The sequence below is a fragment of the Aythya marila genome (assembly GCF_965140915.1).
Source record: "Aythya marila genome assembly, chromosome: 17".
NCBI classification, from domain to species: Eukaryota; Metazoa; Chordata; class Aves; order Anseriformes; family Anatidae; genus Aythya; species Aythya marila.
In genome coordinates this window covers 5326896-5345866 of record NC_139058.1, presented here as the reverse complement: position 1 = coordinate 5345866, position 18971 = coordinate 5326896, and the positions used below count along the sequence as shown (strand labels likewise).

The window sequence follows — 18971 nt, the reverse complement described above, 5'->3', positions numbered from 1 at the left end:
CGATGCAGCCCAGGCCAGCATTTGCCTGCTGTGCGGCCAGGCCTCGTTGCAGCTCACGGGCACGTTGGTGTGCGGCACGACTCCTGGGGCCTGTCCTGGTGCTGGGCTTGCTCCTCCCCAGGTGCAGCACTCTGCTCTGCTCCTCGGTGAAGCCCACCAGGTTCCTACCAGCCTATTTCTCCAGCCTGGCTGGGTCCCTCTGGGTGTTGTCCCTCTGGCGACTCAGCCACTGCCCTTGTTTTGTGTCATCCCTGGATTTATTGAGGCTGCACCCCCCCATCACCCAGACCGTTAACGAAGCTGTTAAATGGAACTGGAGCCAGCGCTGACCCTGGAGCATTCTGCTCGTTGATGGCCTCCAACTGGACTCCATGTCGCTGACCTCCAGCCCCTAGTCCTGGCTGTTCAGCCCAGTTCTCACCCCGCTCCCTGCCTGCCCACGGGGATGGGCTGGAGGTGGCACCAGGCCAGGGAGAGGCACTGGTACCCGCAGAGGGACAGGGATTGGGATGGGGACAGGACAGGTACCGGCACAGGGATGTCTGCACAGTGACCTGGCACCATGACCAAGCACCCCATTGCTGGCACCGGGACAGCACCAAGCATGGGGATGGGACAGGGACAAAGGCTAGGGGACTCATGGGGACACCAGGCCACCCCCTGTGTCCCAGTGACACACATGGGGTCCCCTATCCATGCACCCCCTCCCTTTGTTATCATGGACACACATCTGGGCACATGCGTGTGCAACACGGGCGTAGCACCCCGCGCACCCACGGGTGGCCCTGCCGGTGCCACCGTCCCCAGCCCCGCCGTGGCCACGTGTGCCTGCCACATGTGCCTGGGGGATTTGTGACAAGGATCAGAGCGGGGTTTGCATCACAGCGGGGCCGTGATGCTGGGGATGGTGCTGGTGCAGGGGACAAGCTGGGGCAAGTCTGTGGGGCCATGCTGGAGGTGGTGGGTGCGGGTCGGGGCAGATCCGTGGGGATTGCAGCCACCCTGAGCCCATGGGACAAGGGGGGCTCCGTGGGGCACCCCTGGGTGCGCAGCCCTGTGGGACACACAAGCACCCCTCTTGCCCCCAGTCCCTGTGCCCCCAGTGCCTCTGCCCTGTCCCTTATCTCTGTCCCCTCTCCCTGGTGCCCTGACCCCGATCCCTTCTCCGTGTCCTCCTGCCCCTGTGCCTGAGCCCTGACCCTGAGCCCAGCTCCTGCCCCTGCCCCATTTCTGTCCCCTGTTCTACCTCTGCCCCGTTTCCATCCCTTACCCCATCTCCCACCTGCACCCCATCTCTCTCCCCATCCTATCTCCCACACCACCCTTGCCCCTAATTCTCTTTCTTCCTCCATCCCCTCCCCACCCGCCCCCTGCCCCATCTCCCACCTTCACCCCCTTCTACCCCTTACCCCACGCTGCCCCCATCCCCATCTCCCTGCCCCAACCCCTCTCCCCGTCCCCACCTTCACCCCTTTCTCCGCCCTGACCCCAATCCCTTCCGTCCATCCTCCCTCCCTCCATCCCCAGCCCTCTCGCCCTATATCCCCGCCTCCCCTGCCCGGCTCTCGGGCTCTGACCGTGCGGCCACCGGGGGCGGGCAGAGTCCAAGGGCTGCGGGACCCAGCCGAGCCGAGCCGAGCCGAGCTGAGCCGTGCCGGGCCGGGGGCGGCACGGGGCGGAGCAGCCGCAACCTGCCCTTAAGAGGCGGTGCCGAGCCGAGCCGTGCCGGGCCGGCACCATGAGCGGCCGCGTCGGGGACCTGAGCCCACGGCAGGCGGAGGCGCTGGCCCAGGTGAGCCCAGCACCGGGATGATGGCGAGGGGGGGATGCTGCGGGCACCGGGACCCCCTTGGGTACCGGGACCCCCCTTGGGCACCGGGACCCCCTTGGGTACCCACCGGCACCGGGTGCGCACCGGCACCGGTAGCGGTCACCACCGGTCCCCGGCACCCATCGCCCATCGCCACCGGCACCCTGCGAGGCCCAAAGCCGGGCCCTCGCCTCTCCCGGCGCACGGAGCATCCCCGGGGCTCTGCTTTCGGCTGCCTGCTCCCATCCCGGAGGATGGAGCCCCGCCAGCGCTCCCCATCATGTTTGGGATCTGTGTGCCGAGCGGGGAGCCCCTGGTGTCCCCAATTCTCCGGGCACGGGTGGGCGAGGTGGTGGCTGTCACCCCCCCCTCTCCACCTTTGGAGTCGCTGCCAAGAGCGGCGTCGCCTCTGTCCCACCTTTATCGGCCTCCGTGGGGTTCGATCTGATGAGAGGGCAACGTCGGAGGCTTTATCTTATCGCCTGCCGTCAAACCCAAGCCAAACTCCGGCCCGGCCCGCGGGCGATGACCCCGGTGGGGTACGGCCACGTCGATGCCCGGCTGGGATTTCGGGGCGGGAGGGTGCACGACGCCCGCGCAGCGCGGCCCTGATGCAACGAGCTGCGGAACCTGTCCCCTCCCGCCTGCGGCCGCGTTGTTTTTCTCCCTGTGAAGGAGTTAATCCGAGGTTTAATTACACCTAAATGCAGGCGGGGATAATCCGGTCAGCCTTGTTACGGGGCTGGTACGGCGCGGGCCAGGGGGATTTGTGTCGTGCCCCGGCCAAGCGACTGGCACCGTGTGCCCCCAGGCCACCGCGGTGCCCCCAGGTCCCTGCCGACCTCGGTGGTGCCAGCGGTGGTGTGTGATGAGTGCCCGGGGTCCGGCTCCATCCCAAAATCTCCTTGCTGATGGCAGAGGGGGGATGCTTAGTGCCGGGGGGGTGGGGAGGGGGCAGGTTGCTGGTGCCCTTGCGCAACGGGACCGGTTTGGAGACACCCTGTGCTTGGCAGCTGGCCTGGGGACGGTCCCCTGCCAGGGAGGGGAGCAGAGAATGCCCGGTCCTGCCGGCTGCCCTTGGGACAAACTTCAAACCTGAGGGGTGAGGGAGGGACGGGGCCACGTCCCCAGCCCTGCTGACTGCGCCCCTTCTTTCTCCCCACAGTTTCGCGAGAACCTCAAGGACGTGCTCCCCTCCCTGCCCTCTCAGGACGACTATTTCCTCTTGAAATGGCTCCGAGGTAAGCCTGGGGAGGGCACGGAGAGGCTGGGACATCCCACGGGGTGGCACCGAGCTGGGGATGCCGGCACGTGCAGGGCTGCTCCTGGACTTTTATCAAGCCAGCACCGGGGCAGAGAGCAACAAGGGCAGCGGGTTCGGTGGGGACGTCCCCGCTGCGCCCTGCGGTGGGGCTGAGCCTCTCCGCTCTCTTGCAGCACGCTGCTTCGACCTGCCCAAGTCGGAGGCGATGCTCCGCAAGGTGAGGGGGCCCCGGCGCTGGGAAGAGCCCCGCCGAGGGGTTGGGGTGTCCCCGTGGAGGTGGTGGGGGGACCCCGCGTGCCCTCACCCCTGCCTCGCCTTCGCAGCACGTGGAGGTCCGCAAGCGCATGGATGCCGACAACATCGTCGCTTGGGAAGCGCCCGAGGTGGGTGAGCAGCCCAAGGGGGGTGTCCCCGTCCCAAAGGGGGTGTCCCAATCCCAAGGGGGCTGTCCCCAACGTGAGGTGCCCCCGCAGGTGATCAGGAAGTACATGTCGGGGGGCATGTGCGGCTACGACCGGGAGGGCAGCCCCATCTGGTACGAGATCATCGGGCCGCTGGACGCCAAGGGGCTGCTGTTCTCCGCCTCCAAGCAGGACCTGCTCAAGAACAAATTCCGGGACTGCGAGCTGCTGCGGCACGAGTGTGAGAAGCAGAGCCAGAAGGTGGGCGCCCGCCTGGCCGTGCCCCCCGTCCCCACCAGCCTCTGCCCCGTCCATCCCTGCTGGCCCCACCAGCCCGTGTCCTCGCCATCCCCTCTGTGCCCCCCATATCCGCATCCCCACTGACCCCATAAGCCTTTCTCTGCTGTCACAAGCCCGGGTACCCGCCAGGTTCGTGTCCCTGTCAGCCCCTTAAATCCGTCTTCTGTCCGTGTGTCCCTGTCCCAGCACCCGCACCAATGCTTCAGAGGAGGCTCTGGACGGACGGGGCCAGCCTGGTGGGGACACAGGGACCAGCTCTGGGGCTGCCCCGTCTCTGCCACCGGCTTGTCCCCGGGACGGCGGGTGGCAGGGATGAGGGACAGGTGGGAGCAGGGACTTGGCAGCGGCCGCTGCTTCCCCCCCCCCAGTCCCTGAGCTCATCCTCCCGCCTGGCCTCTCTGTCCCCCGTCCCAGCTGGGCAAGAAGATTGAGATGGTGCTGATGGTCTACGACTGCGAGGGTTTGGGCTTGAAGCACCTCTGGAAGCCGGCGGTGGAAGCCTACGGCGAGGTGAGGGGCTGCTCCCACCCCGGGGAGGCTCTGGTTGTCCCTGGTGCCCCTGGGGGTCCGAGGAGCAGGGGCTCCCCTCCTGCGCCCCCGCTGCAAAGCCTGAGCAGGTGGGGCTGCCCCGTGGGGCGTTTGGGGCTGGAGGACGTGGGTGTGCAGCTCTCCCCATCCCGCAGCTCCTGTCCATGTTCGAGGAGAATTACCCCGAGTCCCTCAAGCGCCTTTTCATCGTGAAGGGTGAGTCCAGCGCCGGGTGCGCGGCCGGGCGCGATGCCCTGTGGCCCCCCCTGACGCCCGGCTCTGCTCCCCCTCCCCCCCAGCTCCCAAAATCTTCCCGGTGGCCTACAACCTGGTCAAGCACTTCCTGAGCGAGGACACCCGCAAGAAGGTCGTGGTGCTGGGATGTGAGTAGGGTTGGGGTAGCCCTCACCCTGTCCCTGCAGCCAAAAAGTGTGTGGTGGGGGGGTCCCCAGCTCTGGCAGAGGCACCTTGGCGGGGCTGGGGGGTCCCCATGTGGGTCTCAGCCCCTCCTGAACACCCCACTGTCCCCCAGCCGACTGGAAGGAGGTCCTGCAGAAGTACATCGACCCCGCAGAGATCCCGGTGGAGTACGGGGGCACGCTGACAGACCCCGACGGGGACCCCAAATGCCCCAGCAAGGTAGGAGGAGCTCCCCCAATTTGAGGAGGAGCGCTCAGGACGGCGGCACCCCCCCCTGCCCGTCACCAAACATCCCCTTCCAGATCAACTACGGGGGGGACGTGCCCCCGCGGTACTACGTGCGGGACCAGCTGACGCAGCCCTACGAGCACACCGTGGTGGTCAACCGCGGCTCGTCCCACCAGGTGGAGTACGAGATCCTCGTCCCCGGCTGCGTCCTCAGGTGAGGGAGGTCCCCCCGCTGCACAGGGGGGATGAGGATGAGGATGGACGGAGCCGGAGACTCCCCCTCCACACCCTATGGTGTCCCTCTGGCAGGTGGCAGTTCAAGTCGGAGGGGGCTGACGTGGGTTTTGGGGTGTACCTGAAGACGAAGGTCGGGGAGCGGCAGCGGGCGGGCGACATGGCCGAGGTGTTCCCCACCCAGCGCTACAACGCGCACATGGTGCCCGAGGACGGCTCCCTCACCTGCTCCACCCCCGGCATCTGTGAGTACGGCCCCAATCCTACCCCCCAAAAACCTATCCCCAACCCCCGGGGACCCCATCCCTGGTGTCCTAACCCCATCTCACCCCGCAGACGTCCTGCGCTTCGACAACACCTACAGCTACATCCACGCCAAGCGGGTGAGCTACACGGTGGAGGTGCTGCTGCCCGACGCCGCCTCGGCCCAGCAGATCCAGCAGCTCGGCGGCGAGAAACCGGCCCCGGGACCCCTCGACCCCAGCCCTTGACGCCGGCGGCGCGGCCCCGACCCCGGGGAGGACGGAGGAAGGAATGGGGCCGGGACCCCGCGGCTCAGGGATGCGGGGCCGCCGGCCCCTCTGTGCCTTATGTATGGGGGAGTAGGGGCTGGTGGGGTGGGGGCAGTAAAGGGATGGACACACGCAGGGCTCTCGGCTGGTTTTTGGCCCTCGGACCCATGGCCAGGCCCCGCTGGCCATAGTGGGGGGGGTCCTGCTCAGCCCTACAACTGCTCCGGGCTGTGCCCCCCGCCCTCTCACCAGCCCCTATTCCCCTCCTCAGCCCCGTCACCAGTCTGGGCTGTGTCCTCCAACCCTGTTTTCCCCTCTCAGCCCCATCACCGGCCCCTATTGCCCCCCCATCCTTTATGGTCCCACTTCCCCTATTTCCCCCATCCCCTGTTGCCCCAGTTCCCCTATTGCCTGCCATCCCCTCTTGCCCCAGTTTCCCTATTCCCCCCCCATTGCCCATTTCCCTATTTCCCCCATCCCCTATTACCCCCCCATTGCCCCACTTCCCCTATTTGCCCCCTCCCCTATTGCCCCAGCTCCCCTATTTCCTCCCCCCTCCCCTATTGCCCCAGTTTCCCTATTTGCCCCCCCAATTGCCCATTTCCCTATCCCTCCATCCCATTACCCCCTTTCCCCTATTTGCCCCCTCCCCATTACCCCAATCCCCTCCTGCCCCTCCCTCCCCGCCCCACACCCCCACGTGACCACCGCCGGTCACGTGCCGCCCGGCCCTGCCTCCCCCGCCGCCATCTTGCAGCCGGGCGGAGTGGGCGTGGCCTGAGGGCAGAGGGGCGGGGCCCGGTGACGCGCCTGGAGAGTGGGCGGGGCTGGGGGCGGGGCCTGGAGCGTGCGGCGGCGGGGGCGCGCCATGGGGGCGGTGGAGCCCGACCTCTACCGGGACACGTGGGTCCGGTACCTGGGTGAGCACCGGCACCGGGACACGGCACCGGGACCGGGAACTGGGACCGAGACTGGGTTCTGGGACCCGATACCGACACCGGGCACTCGGTAGCGGCACCGACACTCGGTTCCGGCACGGCTACCGGGTACCGGCACCGGGTCCTGGGATCGGATACCGGGACCGGGCACCTGCCCCGAGACTGGGCAATGACACCGGGCACTCGGTAGCGGCACCAATACCGGCTACCGGCACTGACACCGGGCACGGGCACTCGGTACCGGGTCCCGGTACCGGATACCGGAACTGGGCACTGGCCCCGAGACCAGGCACGGACACCGGGCACTCGGTACCGGCACTGACACCGGGTCCTGGTACCGGATACCGGGCACTCGGTACCAGCTCCAACACCGGGTACTGGCACTCGATACCAGCACCGACACCCGGTACCAGCCCCTCCCGGCAGCAGCAGCAGGGCCGGACCCTGCCCGCTGCCCCCCACCCCCCCGTCCCTCGGTGTCCCGGTGGTGGGAGCAAGGTGACCCGGGCAGGGTCCGGTCCCCGTGGGGAAGGCAGAACGGGACGGGATGGGACACAAACCGGAGCCGCTGCCCCCTTCACCCCCATCCCGGTGTCCCCCCCAGGTTACGCCAACGAGGTGGGCGAATCCTTCCGCCCCCTGGTCCCGGTGGCAGCCGTGTGGGCCAGCTACGGGGTGGCCACAGCCTACGTGACCGCCGATGCCATCGACAAGGGCAGGAAAGCTGCAGCGGTGAGCGCATCCCCCCCGTGGCTTCCCCCACCTCATCCCCTCGTGCCCCTCTCCATCCGACCTCCTCCTTTCCCACCCTACCCCAGGCCCACGAGCACGACCCCGGTAAGGCGACGCGGGTAGGGGTGGCGGTGGCGGACACCTTCGTGTGGCAGAGCCTGGCCTCGGTGGCCATCCCCGGCTTCACCATCAACCGCCTGTGCGCCGCCTCGCTGGCCCTGCTGGGCTCCCTCACCCGCTGGCCTCTGCCCGTCCGAAAGTGGGCCACCACCGCCCTGGGGCTGGCCGCCATCCCCGTCATCATCACGCCCATTGACAGGTGAGGCACGGGAACAAATTGGGACGGGCTCCTGTGGGGTCCCAGGGACCTGGGGGGGGTCAGCGCCAGTCCCTTGAGCTCCCTGGGGGCTGGTGGGGATTAGTGGGGTAAAGCCCAATGGCACCAGGGACAGCTGGACCGCCCCTGTGGCCATATATGTCCCAGGGGGCCCCGTAGTGACCCTACTATCTCACCCTAGGACCGTGGATTTCCTGATGGACTCCAGCCTCCGCAAGCTCTACGGCACTGAGGGAGAGCCCCCGTCCTCACACTGAGCCCCATCCCCACCTGGGGACTCATCCAGCAGAGCCAGGCAGGGAAACTGAGGCACGCTGCTGGCTCTGGGGTGCTGCACCTCCTGCACTGTGAACCCACACACTCAGGTTGTGGCCATGGGGTGGAAGCATCCGCCCCAGGCCTGGTCCTAATAAATCATTTCATACATCACCTGCTGGAAGTGGTGTTTGGGTGCCCGCAAGGGCCACATGGGGTTCACGATGGGATCATGAGGGGTCCCCGCACCAAATGTAGCCCCTCAGATCCCACCTCATGGGGACAGGAGGCTCCTGGCACTGGAGACAGGCAAGGGGAAGCACAGCCCCACAGGGTGGGGGAGCCACGGTCAGGGCTCACCCCTCGATGATGGAGCTCTGCCCCAAGGACACCCCCAAACCCCATAGGGCCCAGCCCTCTAGGAGCACCTGGGCACTGCCACCACCTCCTGTGCTACCTCCCAGGACCCCAATTCCCCTGGGCAGGTCGGTCCCAGCACCAGGATCACGCAGCACAGACCAGGGACACACCACCACGCTGCCCTACCTGGAAGCCCCCTCTCCCCGCAGCACCCCCAGGAGGAGCAGCTTCACAGAAACACCTTTTATTTCCAAGGAGCCCCACTCACACCGAGCTGTGCTCCAGGCTGCGGTACTCCAAACCGGGCTCCCCTTGTTTCTCCAGCTCCTTGGGGACCAGGGCCCCCACCACAGCCTGCAGCTCAGCCTGGAAGGGACACTGCCGCCTCGGCCGCCGGCGTCTCCGCTGTCCCCTGCGCAGGCGCCACACGGCCAAGCCCATGGCCAGCACGCTCCCCACGAGGGCGGCCGCCACGATGGCACTGCCCAGCAGGGCCAGCACAGCCAGCAGCAGCTTCTTCACCGTGCGGCACGGCGCTGGGGGGGGACAACAGGGTCAGGGGTTGGGCACCGAGGACAGAGATAAGCCTCCAGGGCTACCCTGTCCTGGGTGTCCCCGTTCCTCCCGGGTGGGGGAATATCAGGCAGCAGATGGTTGGGCTGGTTTGGGGCTAAAAGGGAGAAGTTTGGGGTTGGCTGCTCACCTTCGTACCACGGCACCAGGTCCTGCACCAGAAACGGGCCAATGGTCTCCCGGTGGAGCATCCCCTCTCCTGGGAACTCTGCGGGTGGACACAGCCCATCATGTGGCTCCCCTCTGGTCCCAGGGCACCCAAAACCACCCACCAGCTGCCCCCACAGAAGGTGCCTACCTGGCTGCTGTCCTGGTGGGGTGTCCCCAGGGGGACACCCGCTGTCACAGCAGTCACACAGGGCGCTCTGGGAAGGGTCCTCTGCGTTGTGCCACCTGGGAGGGAAGGGCAGAGCTGGGGGTCCTCGGGTCCCCAGCACCCACCCACGACCCACATGGTGTTGTGTCCTCCGTCCCTTTGGGTCTTGGCCACCCCAGAGGGGTCTTTCCCAGCTCATCCACAACCAGGGGGACACATGGGGGTGGAAGGGGTGGCATCCAGCCCACAGCAGTGCCATGGATGTATCCCCTGACCTCAAAACAGCACCAGTGGCTTCTGCTCCCAGAGCACCCATGGGTGCTCTGTTCCCTCTGCCCAGCTCCTGGGTGCCAGCAGGGAGCCCACACGGAGGCAGAGCTCACCTGGCTGCGGTTTCGCTGTAGAAGCAGGACCTCAGGCTGTGTCTCCGGGTGCCCCACGCCGTCAGCAGGCAGTGCACGTAGACCTGCTGGGACACCATCCGTCCTCACCACCACCTCCGGGCAGCTCACCCTTCCCCTCCCTCCCACCTCCGTGTCCTCCCCACGGCTTCAGGGCTCCTTATCCGGGACCAGGAATAGCCCACAGAGGGACAAGGCCTTGGGGACACCCACGTCACCCCGAGGAGGTGTCCCACACCACCAGGAACCCCGCTCCACCACAACCTCACCTCCTCTTCCTCAGGCTCAGCCTCCAGCACGGGGGGCAGGATGGAGAGCTGGAGGACAGACGCCCCTCTCAGGTGCTGGACGGACACACTGCCCAAATTCGGGCCGTGCAGGCACCTGGGGAGACCCAGGAACAAGTCAGGGACGTTTCCAAGCTGACCCCAAGACCTCTCCCACCCCACCAGGAGGCCTGGCAGGACCCCAGCACCCACCCTTGGCTGTTGACCACCACGTAGGCCCTCCTGGAGTGGCCCGGCCACCCCGAGCCCGTCCCGTAGCACTGGTCCACGTAGATCCTGGGGGAGACACCAGGCCCGAAGTCCACCCTGGCCTCCAGGTGGAGGACAGAACCAGAGCTGAGCACCAGCGGCGTCTTCGTGGCACCAGGGTCCCCTGAAGGAGGAAGAGTGGGATCAGTGCGACGTCCCCAAGCCTGTCCCACCACAGATGGGGACATAGGACATGTCCCAAGCCCATAAGGGGTTTCTGCTCCCACTGCTGTGAGGCAGGAACCTGGTTTTGGAGCCCACCCCCTGCTGTTGGCTGTCACCTTGGCCTGGCTCCGGACCTGCAGCACCTTCCTGGTCCAACCCCAAGGAGCAGAACAGGACCACATCACCCATCAGATGGATAAGAACCCCAAAACCTTCATAATGGGGTCCATCCCAGGGTCTTGCCCCTCCAACCTGGGGCCTGACACAAGTCCCAGAGCACTCACCGTGCAGGAGCCTCAAGGTGAAGTTCATGCTGGGCTCCTCTGAGCGGGGCTGTGCGTGAATCCCACCAGGCACAGTGGCAGCAGAACGTGCTGGGGACACCGCCTGTGTCCCCACACCCCAGGATGTCACTGGGGCCACTGCCACATGGCCAGAAAATGCTGGAACAGCTGGGGCCATGGGGGTCCCTGCGGGAAGGAAGGGGGTTAGCGGGGGGAGGCTGAGCACGGAGCGGTGGGAGCAGCATCCTTGAGGCGTGGAGAGGACACCCAGGTCCTCAGATGTCTCCAGAGCTCATGGAGAGGCGGTGGCCACAGCACCAAGTGAAGAACCCCCCAGGAACACATCTGGAGCTGCTCATGGCGTGGGAGAGCACCACCAGCAGCCAGGGACCCCATAGGTAGCCCTGGAGCCCCATCCAGAGCAGCCCCTAATGGATCTGCGGGGACAGGGAGCTCCCAGACCACCTCCCCCAGCAGGACCAGTACCAGCAGGACCAGGAGGGCATCAGGAACCAGCACCATGGGGCACCCACCCCCTAGCAGGAGCAGCCAGGGGTCCCCAGCCCCACTCACCTGCCACCCCCAGCACGGCCCCACACACCAGCGCCCACCAGCACAGCCCCATCCTCAGAGAGCAACAGCTCAGCCCCAGTGTTGGGGGGCATTTAAGAGCAGGTGAGTGCAAATGGGCCCCACCTGGCGCTGATTTTTTTTTTTTTTTTTTTTTTTTTTTTTTTCCCCTTTTTTGCAGTAAAACCTTGCTGTAAGCCACAGGAGATCAGGGAGAGCCCAGCCTCTGCTGTTGGGTGCACACCCGCTGGGGCTTCAGAGGGGATTTAGGGCCCTGGGAAGGGGTGTTTCTCCACAAACACAAACTTTTGTGGTCATGGGGAACCGTGGTGGCTTTTCCCTGCGGTTGTCCCGACCCAGGGATGTCCCAGGAGCAGCCTCTAAACCTCTGCTCCCTGCCCGCCCCGAAAGGCATCTTCGGGACTTGCCCCTTTGGTGACATCCCAGTGCCACCATCCCCAGCCAACAGGGACCTGCCATCGCCCCATGCACCCAGGACCTCTGAGCACCGGGCCGAGGAGCTTTAATGGATGGCAGCGGTGGCAGGGGCAGAGCTGGGGCATCGCCGGGGGGCAGGATCTGTCCCCAGGGGTGCAGGGACCGGCGGAGCATCCCGCTGCACGCAATAAATGGGGGCAGCCTGGGGGGGCTCCTGTCCCCTTGTCCCCATCCCCTTCCCACGGAGAAGAACGAGACCGATGGAGACCAGCTGGACCATTGGTGTATTAAAAACTGCCAAATATACAATCCGATTATCTTACAAAAGTAGAATTGCTTTTTTTTTTTTTTTTTCTTTTTTTTTTTTTTATTGCTTGCATTTACAAACAGAGCAGAACACGAACCACACCGGGGAATGACAGGACCGGGCTCCCTGCTGCTGCCCCGGGCAGGTGACAACCTCCTGTCACCCCTGCAGCCGCAGGGTGTCACCTCGGTGCCCGGCCTGGGCCACTCTCAGCTTTACCCGTGCCATTGTCATCCAGCCCGGCCAGGACACCCGAGGGCTCCCCATGATGTGGCTCGTCCCCGTGTCCCACTTGCACCCAGGGCTGGCACCTCTGGGACCCTGCTCCACGCCTGCTCCCCACACCAGTTCTCACCAGACCCCGTGGTCCTCCCGGGATGTCCCCAGTGGGGACTGGCACCACAGGGCCCTCTAACTGGGACAAGAGGGGGCTGGGGGGCACCTGCTGCCATGGGGTCCTGCATGGACGTGCTGGGGACCGCCGCTGGCACAGGCTGGGGCTTTGGGGTGGTTTTTTTGCTCTGCAAATTCACGTGTGGATGGTGCTTAGAAACCTGCTGGGGCTTCCTGGGTCTGGGCTGATGGTGTGCCAGGCACCGACAGCCACGGGTGCGCTGAGGACGCGTGGCACTCGACGCACCCATGGGCTGGGGGAGCCCCAGCAGCGTGGTGGGCCCCAAAAACTGGGCTGGAGGGAAAGGGGATGGTGAGAGCAGCCCCCGCTGGGAGTGATGCTCCAGAATACCCGTGCACACCTGGCCCCACGGGTCCCACCACTGCCCGACCCGCAGCGCACCTCTGGCGGCGCGGTGGTGGATGTCTATTGCTGTGACAAGGGCACGACAGGGACCTGTCCTTCCCATCCTGCCTCCAGCATTTCCACGTGGCAGGAAGAAGTGGATCCTGTTGGGAAAGACCCCCAAACCCCCCCAATCCTTGAAGCCCTTGCTGCTGGCAGCAGTGGCCTCTGAGCTGGGTCCCCACGTCCCCTCCGTCACTCTTGGGTGCTCAGGGTTGGGAGCACCTCTGGGAGCCACCGTTTGGTTCTGCTCATGCCCAACCCAAAGACAGGTGACGGAAGGAAAACGCGAGCCCCTGGCTTTCCCACAGGGCGCCCACCTTCTCCTACCACTTGAGGAAGTCCCGCACCCAGCTCCACAGCTTGGTGATCCACAGGTTGACCCCGAGGTCCGTCAGGTACTGGATCTCGGGCGTCAGCATCTTGCGGCACAGCTTCTGGTGCTTCTTGTTGATCTTCTTCTTCAAGTTGTAGCCCAGGATGGACTTCTCCCCGAGCGGCTGCCACGGCTGCATGGAGGACTCCTGGATGGCACTGGCGTCCACGGCATGTCCCCCGTCGATGCAGATGCTCTTCATCTTCTCATTCTCCTGCTGCAGCTCGGCCACGTCCTTGGCCATCCGCTCCCTCCCGTAGGCCTCCACCTTCCGCCAGAAGGTGGCATTAAAATAACGGTAGAGTTTGGCGTCGATGAGGTTCCAAGAAGTCGCCTTCTCGTAGAGCTCAGGTGTCAGCCGGGAGATGGTGGAGCCCTTGCGAGCGTTGAGCTTGAAGTAGAGGATGTCCTCCAGCTGCCAGCACAGCAGGTCCTTCAGCAGCACCAGGGACTCGTCAAAATACTCCAGCAGCATGACCAGGTGGAAGCGCTGATCTATCTCCTGGATGTGCTGCTCCACCAGCGGGCTGTCGGCGTTCATGTTGTTGTCATAGCCCAAGTCGAAGAAGAGGAGGTTTTGGAGGTAGTGCGCGTTGAACCCGTTCGGGTCGTAGTAATGCCAGGGGTCCCGCAGGAACTCAGCCAGCTTGTCCTCCCCCGGCAGCTTCCAGGTGAGGGGGATGACGCGCCCGAAGTAGTGGAAGGAGGACTCGAAGAGGTAGGCAGGGTCCCGCAGCACCGTCACGAAGGTGGTGTCCGCCGGCAGGAGCTTGCGCACCTCCTGGTAGTGGAAGCGCATGTGGTTGCAGATGATGTTGAAGCACATGCCCGGCCGGTAGTGCTGCACCTGGCTCCTCTCGAAGTAGGAGGGGTAGTAGAAGTCGTTGCGGCCGTTGGGGAAGGCGAATTTGAGGCGGTGCTTCTCTCCGAAGCGGAAGAGGATGTTGAGGATGGTGCTGCTGGCCGTCTTGTGCGTCTTCATGAACATGATGTCCAGCTTGGGCCGGCAGCCTCCTCCCGCAGGGCTGCGGGTGCCGTTGGCCACCGCCCGCCCCTTGGCTTGGGCCGGGGAGGAGGAGCAGGAGTAGGGGATGGGGATCCTGGTGGGGAGGAGAGAGAGGACAGCGTGGTGAGGTGGGTAGAGAGGGAAAGAAGCGCGTGGTATCACCATACAGGCTGAGGGCTGTGAGATGAGCGAGCGTAACAAATAATCCCTGTGCTATTTGAGATGCCCGAAGCCGGTAACAGATGCCCCAGCACTGAGTGACATTGGACGACCCCAGGGAAGATGCAGCTCTGATCCTCGTTAACGCCGCGGGATGGCAATGTGGGACACCAGGAGACAGAAAGCAACTTAAATACCCGCACGCGGAGCTGTTTTATAATAATAGCAAAGATTATTAAAAGCAGAGATTAATGCTCCCCATGGTCACAGGGACGGGGCCAGGTGTGTCCCTTGAGGACGGTGACATCTCAGAGCAAGGCCACCAGAGCCTGTAAAGCCCCCAGGAACAGTTCTGCCCAGGTGATGGAGGGATCCCTGCGATACTCACTCCGTCAGGCTGACTTGCAGCGGAGGCACAGCGTAGGAGTAGAGCAGCAGCATGAAGCTGGTCAGGAGGGTCCCCAGGACGAGTCCCTTGCACATGGACCTCCAGGGCTTCCCATGGTGCTGCAGCATCGTGGTCACCTGCGAGGAGCAGAAGGGACAGCTGTCAGCAACGCGGGTGGTGAAGGACACGGGGAGTGAGGAACAAAGACCACGTGAGACAAATTTCAAGCAAATAAGGCTCAGGGAGCACTGCAGGGGGATTTTAGGCGATGTGGGAGGGGAGAACTGGTGCCAGGCATGTCCTGGGCCGTGAGGGAGTCATGGCCAGCCTGCCGCAGTGCTGCCCACACCGCGTCGCTCTTGCCCATGCTGCAAAAACCGCGAGCAATTTTCTTGCAAAAAGCACAACTTGAAGAGCTGGGGTGGCAGAAGGGGCGTCTCCTCCACCCACACCCAGCAGACGCCCGGCCGTGGGGCACCGCAGCGCCGAGGAGCAGTGGCACCGCTGCAGGTCCCACCGGGTGCGGATCCGTCCCACGCCACCCACCCCGCACAGCCCCACCAGCAGCGGGCGGCTCTGCGTGACCACACGCACGTGCACAAACGCGGGCGTGCACGCACGCACACACACGTGCATGAAGGAGGGCACATGCACATAACCATCCCTGCACAAATGTACACACACACAGAAGTGTGCACATAAATACGGGGGCACTACCACCCCTCCACATGCGTGCACAGGGACACAGGCACTCCTGTGCACATTTATGTGTGTGCACGCACACAGGGCACGCAGCTCTGTGTGTTATGCGTGCACACACACCTCTGCACTCACGCATTCCCACGTGCACACAAGGACACAGACACACGTCCGTGCACACTCATGCACACACACATATCTAGCTGTACACACTCGTGCACACACATGCATGGGGCACAGGCGTGTGCACACATCTGTGCCTCCTCATGCACAAGGACACAGGCAGCCACCCCCCCCCCCCCCATGAACGCTCGTGCACGCCGATGTGAGGACAAGGACATTTAGGGGCTCGCACATCCATGCACACTCATGCATGCACACGCAGGGAAACAGCCACCTGCGCATTCCATGCGTGTGCATGCACACGGGGGCACATATCTCTGCACATTATGTATGCACGCACACACACAAGGACACAGCCAAACACCTCTGCGCACTCACGCACATGCACAGGCAAGGACACAGCCGTATGCGCACGCAGTTCATACGGACAAGGACACCGGCATCCGCACGCCCCTGTGCACATTATGCCTGCAGACTCATGGATGAGGACACACACACACACACTACACACACGTGCACACACTCACACGCACCCCCGCGAGTCCCCGCAGCACCTGCACCGCCGCCGCGCCGTGCCCCGCGTCCGCTCGCCGAGCCGGGAGCTGCCCCGGCGCCGCATTGCAGCAGGGCTGTCCTCCCGGCAGGACACACGGACGAGCTGCCCGCACGCCTTGCCCTGCCTCCTGGCACCCTTCTGGCCGCCGGCCATCCTTGGCACCCTTCAGCCACCCCGCGGTGCCGTGCAGAGCATGAAAATCCCGCAGCCTGGCGGGTGCAGCCAGCAGCACAGACCTCCCGGGGATTTAGCAGAGGAAAAACCATGCGGAAACCCTACCGGGCCCCCGCCGGCGTCTCGCCCCGCTGTGCACGAAGCCTTCCCGCGGCGCTGGCCTCCGTCCTCCACCTGCATCTCTCCTGCCCCGGCCCGGCGGAGGGCAGCGAGCCACGCCGCAGCTGAGATTTCCATCTTGATGAATAATGGATGGAAAATGTAACCGGACGCTGGGCACGGCTCGCCCTCGCCGACCCCAGGCGAGCTCAGCCTCCGCTCTGCGGGCTTTCCGAGCGGCAGAAATGATGGCGAGAGCATGGCTGAGCTGCCCCCAGCATCTCCGTGGCTGCCAGCGCCCGGCCCCACTGGCAGGGATGCCGAGGGGATGCTGAGCTCCACCCGGGCTGGCTCCGGCGGGGTGTTTCTTGCAAACAGTTCCCAGCCCAGTTACTCTATTGACTTTGCCTTAAGTGAGTGGCTTAATTATTAATAGCTCAGCAGGAGAAATGCTAAGGTGGAGGCTTTGTCCTGGGGCTCCCAGAGGAGCAGGGCAGCCGCTGGCGCTGGCCCTCACCCAGCCACTTGAAAGCCCCAGCCGGAGCCGGTGGTCACGGCCCCAGAGCGAGGACACGGCCCCATGCTATATCCCCACGTCCCTGCATCCCCCCAGGTCCAACACTCCCTGTGGCAGCCCTCTTCTGCGTTTTCCCTTACAGGCACCAACCCCTTTCCAGCCCAAATTTAAGGAACCATGCACAGGGCACCCTTCCAGCCCCCGGTGGCTCTGGCTCAGGCTCTCTCCATCCCGTGCCAATGCCCACTGTGGGCACGCCGCTCCGTGCGTGCTCACCCCATCCCCCTCGCCCCGGCATCTTATCCCGTGGGTGCTGGTGCCCACGTGCCCCTTGCATCCTGAAATCCCCCTGTGCTGGCCCCCGCGGCCCTCCCAGCCCCCCACCAGCCCCCATCACCTCTTCCTTTGCTCCGGCTGCTCCCCGCGGACCGTCCCTCTCCTCTCCTCGGCTTGCTGGGGCGTGGGGCGTGGGGGGCGATGCTGCTCCGACATGGAACAGGCTCTCCCAAAGCAGCCTCCAGCCGCTTCCCACCCTCTCTAAGCCATCCCCCGAAATTTGGCCCCAGCGCACCCGCCCGGGCGGGGAGGGCGAAGCCGAATGGGGCTGAGCTCCTCTCCCAGTGCTGCCGCCGGCTCGAGGCGCGGAGCGAGGCGCTGCCGGGGCTCCCGCTGCCACCCGAGCGGCCGCAAAGGCTCCGTCTCTCCACCCACCGAGGGAGCACAGAGGGCTCATTCACCCCGCTGCCGCCCCGCGCGCACAACAACGGGGCCGTTTGTCTCCATCTGCGCCACAGCCATCAACGGGGACATTGTGGCCCAGCGCCCCGGCTCGCTGCAGCCAGAGCCGGCTCTGCCCCGGCCCGGCCTGGCGCTGCCACCCGGCACCCCCGGCTGAGCGGGGCCGGGGGGCTCTGGGGATGCTTGGGGTGCTGGAGGAGTGGAAACTCCCTGCCCCGTAAGTGCCAAGGGGAAGTTGAACGCAGCCAGGGAGTGCCGGTGGTGCTCGCTCAGCTGTTTTATGGACCCCAGGATGCAAGGACGGTGGCCATCCATTCTCGGGGATGTCCCCTTCCTGCCGTGGCCTCGTGGGATGAGCTTTTCCCTATGGGGAGCAGCTTCAGGCTGTTTTCTTTTCTCTCGCAGAAAAAGAGAGCAAAAAAGCCCCAGGCTCCATCCTCCCCTTCCCCTGCTGCCCGCTGTATCTCGACAGCTTTTATGGCTGTAAGACAGCAGTGCCTGTGCTCCCTGCCCTTCGGCACATCACCGCTGCTGCTCACCCATGAGAAAGAGGAGGTGGGTACCCAGGAGGGCACCCCAGGGACCCCAAAGGGAACCGGGGTCTCTCTCACTCACTGGGACACAAGGGTTTTGTTTGGTGGGAGCCAGCTTTGCTTTGCCACCAGCACCCGTGGCACTGTGTGCCCCATGGCTCCTTTGTTCCGCGGCAGCGGCAGCAGAGCCGCGAGGAAGCCGGTGAGCGCCGTTTCCTTCCCACATCACCCCACTGCTGGCCACAGAAGGGGCCATTGTGTGTCCGTGCAGCCCTGGCTCCTTCCCACCACCCTAGCAGCAGCTCTTCTATAACCGTGGGGCACCCACAGGCATGCCCGCTGCCAGGCCCAGCACCTGGATGTGTTTGGGTCTCCCAGCAAGGGAGGACAGACAGGAGGATGAAGTGAAGCTGTTGCCCCATTGCAGCCACTTCAATGTACCCAGGAAAAAGAAAAACTAGAATGGTCTCCATCACTGCAGGAAGAGGGACCAAGAACTGTCCTTTTGCTCCCAAGTGTGACGGAGGCTATGAGGCTGGCAGGTCCTTGCTCTCTTGGGACACAGCTGACCCCAACGGGGCAGCTCATGCTGTCCCCAATGTCACAGGACGAGAAAACCTGTGTAGGCAACCTCAGTATGGTCAAAATGAAAGCCTGAGCCTATGTCAGCCATCCCAGGCTCTCCACGGACAGAGGAAAGAAACAGGCACATCCACAGATGGCTTGAGATGGCACAGCCTTCATAACAGCTAGGGACAGGGTGTCCCCGTAAAAAACCTCTTGAGATGGCAGAGCCTTCTCCAGGGCAAAAGAATGTGCCCTGGGGAGGCAGAGGATGCTGCACTCCCTGCCCAGATGGGGACAGGACAAGGTCTCCCCTGCCACAAGCTGGTTA

At 64.8% G+C, this 18971-nt stretch overlaps 3 protein-coding genes across 4 annotated transcripts; 2 read left to right on the top strand and 1 right to left on the bottom strand.

The window, feature by feature from the left end:
* Positions 1 to 1665: 1665 nt before the first annotated feature.
* SEC14L2 (SEC14 like lipid binding 2) lies at positions 1666 to 5829 on the top strand. The gene is made up of 12 exons (XM_082773706.1): positions 1666 to 1792; positions 2976 to 3051; positions 3248 to 3291; positions 3398 to 3457; positions 3548 to 3736; positions 4190 to 4285; positions 4459 to 4519; positions 4603 to 4686; positions 4836 to 4942; positions 5026 to 5165; positions 5261 to 5430; positions 5522 to 5829. The coding sequence occupies exons 1-12, from the start codon at positions 1739 to 1741 to the stop codon at positions 5674 to 5676; spliced, it is 1236 nt and encodes a 411-aa protein (XP_082629832.1). The 5' UTR covers positions 1666 to 1738; the 3' UTR covers positions 5677 to 5829.
* A 713-nt stretch (positions 5830 to 6542) lies between these two features.
* MTFP1 (mitochondrial fission process 1) lies at positions 6543 to 8127 on the top strand. Its single transcript, XM_082774452.1, has 4 exons — positions 6543 to 6617; positions 7240 to 7367; positions 7454 to 7686; positions 7886 to 8127. Exons 1-4 carry the CDS (start codon positions 6566 to 6568, stop codon positions 7959 to 7961), a joined length of 489 nt encoding a protein of 162 aa, XP_082630578.1. The 5' UTR covers positions 6543 to 6565; the 3' UTR covers positions 7962 to 8127.
* A 3883-nt stretch (positions 8128 to 12010) lies between these two features.
* GAL3ST1 (galactose-3-O-sulfotransferase 1) lies at positions 12011 to 17300 on the bottom strand. Of its 2 annotated transcripts, none has more exons than XM_082774388.1 (3): positions 17203 to 17300; positions 14638 to 14774; positions 12011 to 14184 (listed from the first exon to the last, which is right to left on the bottom strand). In XM_082774388.1, the coding sequence occupies exons 2-3, from the start codon at positions 14763 to 14765 to the stop codon at positions 13035 to 13037; spliced, it is 1278 nt and encodes a 425-aa protein (XP_082630514.1). In that variant the 5' UTR covers positions 14766 to 14774; positions 17203 to 17300; the 3' UTR covers positions 12011 to 13034. The 2 variants fall into 2 exon arrangements, with proteins under 2 accessions (XP_082630514.1, XP_082630515.1); XM_082774389.1 differs by lacking the exon at positions 17203 to 17300 and adding an exon at positions 16295 to 16345.
* Positions 17301 to 18971: the final 1671 nt, after the last annotated feature.